The following is an 8,289-nucleotide window of genomic DNA, read 5'->3' as shown; positions in this document are numbered from 1 at the left end:
CAGCGGCTGGGACGAGACGACGGCGGCGGCGGCGGCGACGGCGCGGGGCGCTTGGGCTGATGGCGGCAGTGGCCGGTCCTGGGTCGGCGCTGTCCCCGCGCCTGGGCGACGGTGACACAGTCACCTCCGGAGCGCCGTCCCCGAAGGTGAGCAGCCGGGGCGGGCGGGGAGGCCGCGGCCCGGACTTTCCTGAAGTTCCTTCCCGTCTTCGGGCCTGTCGGTCGGCGGCCCGCGCTGCCCTTCTCTCGCTCCCTCGGCCTGTCGTTTCCTGCTTAGCGGCCCTCAAGTCTGCCGTGTCCGGGGGCCACAGCGCTCGGGCCCGACCGACTTTCCGCGGGAGAACCGTCCTTCTGGCCGGAAGTGGAAGTGCCCCGAGGCCGCTCCGCTCTTCCTGGTGGCGGCGCGCGTGCCCGCTGCTTCACTACCGCGTCCAGGCCCCCGAGGTGACCCAACGCCCGGGGAGACGCGCGCCGCCCGCAACTGCTGGACGTAGGTCCGAGCCGAGTGACCGGCCAGCTGCCCGCACACTGGGCCTGGAGTTTGTCCGGGCCCCCAGTGGGCCCCTGGAGCAGGGGCGCACTTCCCAAGGGGTCGCGGGTGGTTGCTCAGTCCAGCCCCTCCTGCAGGGCTGTGTGAAGGTGGGAGCCACCTGTAGCCATCAGGGCTGGACACCTGATTTCTGCCAGCGTGACCAGTAAGCTCCTGGTTTCTCAGGATTGGCCTGGTGAGTTTGAACCGACCTTGGAGTTAGCAGTGCAGTGCTTACCTTGTAGCAAATATTTCTGTGGCCCCCCCTCTGGAGAACGGTCAGCTGACCACATGCTCTTTCGTCTAGGAGTGTCACGGGAACTTTTAAATTAAACACTTTATAGAATGCAATGGGCGTCCCTAGGGAGAGCAGGCAGTGAGGTAGGTAGGAATGCTCTCAGCGGGAAGCCACTCCATGGCACCTCACAGCTACCACACACCTGGAACTGGTTTCGGCTCTTTTGAAGACATATTTTAACTTTATTTTTGAGTATCTCATTTTTTTAGCCATAAATACCCTTGAGCATATTGACACAAAAAGCCTTAAAATGTTCACATGCGACAAAAACACAAACATAAAAAGACTGGTGCTTAAAATGATTTATGTCTGTTCAGTGTGAAACATTACAATCGAGGTGATGCCTTGGAGTTGGTTCTGACTTACAGCAACCTATTGTAGGGTTTCTGAGGTTGTCCATTTTATAGGAGCGGAAAGCCTCATATTTGTCCCTTGGAGCCTATGGTTAGATTCAAACTGCTGATCTTGTGATTAGCAGCCCAGCTAGAACGCGCTAGGTTACTAGGGTTCCTTTCCAGCGGTGAAGTTGTTAAGTGCCTTTGAATCCGTTCTTGACTCCTAGTGACCTAGTATGGGGTTTTCAAGGAGCAGCTAATAGGTCTGACTGTGGACCTTGTGGTTTGCAGTCCAGTGCTGATGGATCCTCCAGCCCCATACTAGGAGTCTTACTACTTAATTAAGTGCAGGTGGCTTCAGTTCTGACTCATGAGTACCCTATATAGGGTTTTGGAAGAGCAGCTGGTGGGTTTGAACTGCTGACCTTATTTGTGGCTCCCAGTCCAGTGCTGATAATATTGTACCATAACTTTTTTAGTAATCGATCCTTATTCAGTGTAAGTTTTCTTAGACTAGATGCATGCAGACTGCTCTGCAGATCCTGCCTGGCTAATTGTATTAATAGAAATATACAAAAAAGTGCTTTCATTTGAATGCTTCTTTTATGTTGTTGTTGTGAGGTGCCATTGAACAATAGAAGAAAACACAGCCCAGTCTATGCCATCCTCACAATTGTTAATGTTAAGGCTGTTGTCACACCACTGTGTTAGTTCATCTTGTTGGGGGTCTTCTCTGGTTCTCTGACCCTCCACTTTTCTAAGTATCCATTCTTTTTCCTGACTGGTCTCTTCATCCATGGTTCAAGAGATGAACTCTTGCCACCCTCGTGTCAAACGAGCATTGTAGTTGTACTTCTTCTAACCCACTTCTAAGTGTGTTCTTCTGGCCGCCCGTGTTGTTGTTAGTGTTAGATGCCGTTGTGACCTTGTGCACAACAGACCGAAGCACTGTCTGGCCCTGCCACACCCTCACGGTCTTTGTTGAGCTTGAGCCCAGTGCTCCTGTCATTGTGTTCATGTCCTTGGGGGTTGTCCTCTTCCCCTGACCCTCCACTTTACCTAGCATGAAGTCCTTCTCCAGGAACTGGTCCCTGCTGATAATATGTTCAAAGAATGAGAGATGAAGTCTGGCCATCATGGCTTCTAAGTGGTATTCTGGCTGTACTCGGTACTTGTACATGATACAGTCCAAGGACTTTGAATATTCTTCTCCAACACCTTAACTCAGATGTGTAGATTCCCCTATGATCTTTCTTACTCAGTGTTCAACTTTCACGTGCATATGAGGTTACTGAAAATGAAGTGGCTTGGGTCAGGTGCACCTTAGTCCTCCGACTGACATCTTGGCTCTTGAATCCTTTAAAGAGGGCCCTTCTGAAAAAGAATGCAATGTATCCTTTGATTTCTTGACTCCTGCTTCCATGAGTGTTGATGGTTGATCCAAGCGAATTGAAGTCTGTGACAACTTCAATCTTTCCTGCATTTATCATGATATTATTTATTGGCCCAGTGGTGAGGATTTTCATTTTCTTTACATTGAGGTACAGTCCATACTGAAGGCTGTAACCTTTGATCTTCATCAGTAAATATTTTCAAGTTCTCTTCCCTTTTAGCAAGCATACTGTAGATCATTAGAGTCTTCCTCCAGTTCTGATGCCTTACTCTTCTTCATAGAATTCACCTTCTTGGGTTATTTGGTTAGCATACAGATTGAATAAGTATGGTGAAAGAATACGAACCTGGCACACACCTTTCCTGATTCTAAAATGATTCAGTATCCTCTTGTTCTGTTTGAACAACTGCCTCTTGGTCTGTGTGCAGGTTCCTCTCATGAGCACAATCAAGTGTTCTGGAATCGCCATTATTCGAAATATCCATTGTTTGTTGAGGATGCACGCAGTTGAATGCCTTGGCGTAGTCAGTGAAGTATAAGTAGACACCCTTTGAAGCTGTCATATATGAATAAATCTGTTTTCTCATTTCTATAATGGAATAGCAGAATGCAACCAGTGAAAAACAAACTGTCCTCAGTCATTTCCAACTCATTGTGACTCCATGTGTATAGAACTTTCCTCTGTAGAATTTAAATGGGTGATTTTTCACAAGTAGCTATCAAGGCCTGGTCTGAAACCTTTCAGTTCGCCCCAGAACAAGTTCACCATTGGCCCCACTCTTGATATTCTTGTCATATAATGTATTTCATTCAGTGGTTGGTAGCGGGGAGGGTTACATGTTCTGCAGCTACCTGGGAGAAAGGTGAGGCTGCCTGCACCCATAGGGATTTGTGTCTTGGAAACCCAGTATAGGGTTGCTGTGAGTTGGAATGGAATGTATGACTATGGTTTGGCTTCAGTTTTTTGGTGGACAGCTATACAGATGGATGCTTTTTTAGGGTGTATTTTTGCTAAGTTTTTATAATACAAGAAAAGTATTTAACACAGTTGGGATTGTTACCTTTTTGTTAGTTCTAGTAGCCTCACTTCTCACAGGGACGTAAGTACGTAAAGTAGCCCATTAGAAAAGTCTTAGAAGCCTGTTGTGTTCGCGGGGAGAATATTGACTATGCCACGGACTGAATCTGTGTCGGAAGAAGTACAGCCCAAATGCCTCTTAGAAAGAGGATGGCGAGGCTTCACCTTAGGAGAAACTAATCGCCAGAGAAGAACGTTCTACCTGGCGAAGTGGAGGGTCAGCAGAAAAGAGGAGAGTCTTCACGTGATGGACTGACGCAGAGGTCCCACAGTGCATGCACACAGCAGGGCTTTGTTGTCCACCTATGAGGTGGCACCGACTCCACTGCACCTAACTAGAGAGACCTCCCGTGTGCTCTCATCTGTGTGCTATTCTGTCACCACTCGGGCTGTGCCCACATTCAGTGCCACTTTGCCCATCGGCAGAACCAGTCTCTTGGATAAAGCACACTTCCCCCACCCCCTCTTCTTTCTGGTCTCTGAACTTACTAATGCTTGTCTTATGAAAGAAGGTCTATATTAGAAGATGAGTTAAACACTGTAAATTATCCGTACATGTTTTTTTCTTGGCAAGGGCAGCAAAGGTTACTTTAAGCTGAAAATGAGGCAGCAATTTTTATGTATTAAAAGTAGAGGGAGTTTGAACCTGTTTGTTAAGATATTGAAAGAGGATATAGACATATAGGTTAACTAAACATTTTCTGTTTTTGATTTTGTTGGTGAGCAGTTGTGACTTTCGTTGCAGGTCTTGCTTGTGTCAGATATTTGGCCCTTTTAATTATAAAGGTCGTGCTGTTGGTTATGTGCCATGGAGTTGGTTCCGACTCCTAGTGACCCTGTATAGAGTTTCTGAGGCTGTAAATCTTTATGGGAGCAGAAAGCTGCATCTTTCTCACACAGAGCGGCTGGTAGGGTCGAACAGCTGCGTTTTCCATTAGCAGCTCAGCTCGTAATCCACTATGCTCCCAGAGCGTCTTTTAATTATGATAGGTGCTCTTATTATAATGTCCTATTTCATAGAACGTGTCATGAATATGAGCCCACCAGCTGCTCCACGGGAGAAAGATGAGACTTTCATTCCTGCCAAGATTTCAAGCCTCGGAAACCCTGTGCAGTATCGCTATGAATCGGCCCTGACTCACAGCACTGAACAACAACAGCCGCAACTATGGGGACTCCTGGTGTGGTGTAGGATCAGTGCCTTCAAACTGTGGAACTTTAAGCCACAGAGTCGGCAGTTCAAACCCACCAGCTGCTCCTTGGAAACCCTACAAGGGTTGCTGTGAGTCGGCATCAACTCGATGGCACTTAACAACAATTATAATAGCCAGTTCACTTTGTCTGATTGGTCCTCTGAGAATTTTTAACTTGATGACCTTCTAGCAAGTTTTGGAAGACGCCTAGTCGTTTGTTTGGGTGTCTGATGGTTTCTTCTTCTCTCTTGGACGTACAGGGTGACACTGAAGATCATTCCAACGATGGAACCCAGCCATCGAAAAGGAGGCGGACCGGCTCAGGAGATAGCTCTCGGAGTTGCGAGACTTCTAGTCAGGACCTCAGGTACCGGCCTGCTCTGGCTGAGTCACGTCTGTGTAGAGTGTTCTTCCCCTCTCGCTCCAGCCGCAGCCCAGGTGGCCGACACTCCAGGGCATTTTCCTGTGGCTTGCAGTGGGACACCAGGGTTGCTTTTGCTACTGACAGCTGTGTCTGTGGTCACTTTTCAGAACAGCGTCATTGAGAGATCATTTATATCCTGTGATTAATTCACCGTTGAAGTGCACAGTTTGATGGTTTTCAGTAAATTGACCGATGTGCAGCTACTAGGAACGTCTGGTGTTAGAACTCTGCGGGTCTTTCTCTACAGGGAAATGCATGCATGTGGTGGGTATTTTAAGGCTTCTTGTGTTCTGGGATTTGTTGATGTTAGATTTTAAAATCGAAGATTCAAATGTGGTGACAGAGATCACATAGCAGGGACGTAGCGGAAGCCAGGAGATCTCAGAATTCCTGGCTGGCTGCTGGTTCTGCTACCCTATGTGACGTTAGGATGAAGACGATGTGGAGATGTTCACAGACATTCCAGGAGAAATGTGTTGGGTAGAGTTTTAGTTAATGCAATGACTGTTGTGTCTATTTAGACACGTAGTCAGCTCCTGCGATGGGCGTTCGGGCCTGCAGATGCCAAAATCCATAACGCTCAAGCCCTTGATGTGTGTATCATGCCAGAATATCAGCGTTTTAACCAGCGTGCAGTCTATATACTAGAAGCCATAGCTCGATTCCCTGCAGGTCTAATGTTAGGTGTCGTCAAGTCACTTCTGACTCCTAGCAATCCTGTGTGGCTTTCCAAGGGGGAGTTGTAGATGTGAACCTGACCTTGTGGTTAGTAGTCCAGTGACCACCCTGTCGCACCACAGACACTGCCTCCTGTAACGTCCGTGCTCTGTAAATAGCACTGAGGCGCTGGGTAGCCTCTGCGGCAGTGCGTGCTTTTTACTGTTTTCAGAATGTTTTCGGTCCACTATTGGTTGGCTCTGACTTAAGGAAGGAGCTCGGGGTCATATTGTACTCAATATAAATAAGTGCTCATAATGACCCTGTATAGGATTCCGAGGCTGTGCGTCTTTGGGGGAGCCTTCTCTTTCTCGGGTTTGAACTGCCAACCTTGTACTTAGCCGTCCAGTGCATTTATCTGCCATTCTAGAGTCCCACCATCGAAGTCTCTAGTCGGGTTCAGGACTAATACCATACCGATTCCACAGTGGTTTTATGAAGAGTCAACTGAGAAGGATTTGCCATGGAACGGGCAGCTTTGGCATAAGCATTCTTTACCACCTAATAGCTGTCCTGACTGCTGTCCTGCTGACAGGAAACCAGTCTCCTCTTTGCAATATCAAATCACTCCCTCCTCGAGTCCTTCTTTTAGCACGTCTCTGGAGAGGGGATTCAATGTCAAGTTTTCTCTTAATGAGAGCTAAGAACAAGCTTCTCCGTACAATTGGAAACGACCTTAGTGTTGCCCCTTTCCTGATTGAACATCTGTGAGCAGTGAGCCTTGGTTTCTTCACAGAAGTGGTGATGGTGGTCACGTGCTATGGAGTCGATTCCTACTCATAGCGACCCTGTACAGGGTTTCCGAGGCTGTAAATCTTTACGGGAACAGAAAGCCTCATCTTACTCCTGTGGAACAGCTGGTAGTTTCGAACTGCTGACCCTGAGGTTAGCAGCCTGATTCGTAACCACTACGCTACCAGAGCTCCTTACGTCATGGAAACTTTTTGGTGAGGCACTTACGAGGGTTCAAGGGCTCAGCGGTGTTTGCCATATATGAGATGTTCTGACTTAGCTTGTTCTTTGCCCTCTCGAAGCAAGAACATCACAATAAATTCCCTCTCCAGAGAGGTTCGTTCTACACGGGACTTGAAGAGTGATTTGATGTTGCAATGTTACTATTGTTGTGGGACCCCTGGTGTGATGCTGTGCTTAATGCACTGGACTGCAAGGTCGGCAGTTCAGGCTCACCAGCCGCTCTTTTTAAATGCTGTACAGGGTTGCTGTGGGTCAAACCGACTCGAAGGCACTTAACAACAACACCATATGAAAGGTTGGGCGTTTACTCAGCAGCTCTTTGGGAAAAACCCTGGACAGCTGCACCCACACAGATGGACAGTCTAGGAGACCCTATGGGCCAGTTCTGTTCTCGCTGCAAGTTGGAATTGACTCCATGGCACCAGCAACAATGTGTAATGATAGACAAGGAGACCGCTAGAGTGTGCTCGAGGCTACGGCTTCCTGCCTGTGTTTCCCAGAGGCCTTTACTCCGTTTGACATGCTTCATTTGCAAGATTGGCCCAGTGCATTTCTACTAGGAACTGAGGATCCCCAAGATCCCTCTTTGGCTGGGAGAGGTCATCCTTTCCCCTCCAGCTGTCCTCTGGCGAACTGGCCCACAGACGCCCTGCTTTGCTCTCAGCCACCACGGAGCTCATACTGAACACTCTGGTCCTTGCGTTGTCGTCACTGTATCCATTCTGACTCCTTTCTAAAACTCTGATTTCATCTTCCTGTTGTGCTCACTCCGCTCTTCTGTCCTGTAAGTCAGACCCTCTGAGGGCGGCCTTCAGAGTCCGGTGTAAACTCTGTAGAAGGCCCCACGGAGCCCTCCTCGTTTGCTTTCTGGCTGCAACCTCATCTGTGGGGCACGTCCCCCGACCTTTGGATCTCCTGAAGGCTCTGGTGGCTGTTCCTCCTTTCTCTGCTTCTGCACGTCTTTCTCTGGGGACAGGGCTCCAGCTGTGTCCGTGCCGCTGTCTCTGCCCACCATCTCTGCGAGGCCTTCCCCGGTGGTCTTACCCCCTCGCACCCCTTGACTTGCCTGGGCCTGTGTCTCTTCACTGACTGCCAGCCGTCCTGATAAGCTGCGGTGTTCTCCAAGACCTCATCTCATTCCTTTTCTCATCCCCGCTGCCCAGTAGCCCTGTAATTGTTATCTATTATTTATAGTCCATATAGAGTATGATTGGTCTTTTAGATCTTGCAACAGAGCTTTTAAAAAGAGTGTTCCTTGTTGTTGTTGTTGTCAGGTGCCATCGAGTCGGAACCGACTCATAGCGACCCCATGCACAGCAGAACGAAACAATGTTCGATCCTGGGCCAA

At 48.5% G+C, this 8,289-nt stretch overlaps 1 protein-coding gene across 2 annotated transcripts in view; it reads left to right on the top strand.

Moving 5' to 3' along the window:
* The first annotated feature begins 59 nt into the window (after positions 1-59).
* The window catches only part of PHF10 (PHD finger protein 10), a 25,833-nt gene continuing 17,603 nt past the window's right edge, over positions 60-8,289 (top strand). For both annotated transcript variants that reach the window (XM_006876176.1, XM_006876175.1), the window contains exons 1-2: positions 60-146; positions 5,086-5,192. In XM_006876176.1, coding sequence (XP_006876238.1) covers positions 60-146; positions 5,086-5,192 — 194 coding nt within the window. The remainder of the gene's footprint in view (positions 147-5,085; positions 5,193-8,289) is intronic.

The sequence above is a fragment of the Chrysochloris asiatica genome, unplaced genomic scaffold (assembly GCF_000296735.1).
Source record: "Chrysochloris asiatica unplaced genomic scaffold, ChrAsi1.0 scaffold00361, whole genome shotgun sequence".
In the NCBI taxonomy this organism is placed as follows: Eukaryota; Metazoa; Chordata; class Mammalia; order Afrosoricida; family Chrysochloridae; genus Chrysochloris; species Chrysochloris asiatica.
The sequence above is the reverse complement of the archived record's forward strand: the minus strand, read 5'-3'. Positions and strand labels throughout refer to the sequence as shown.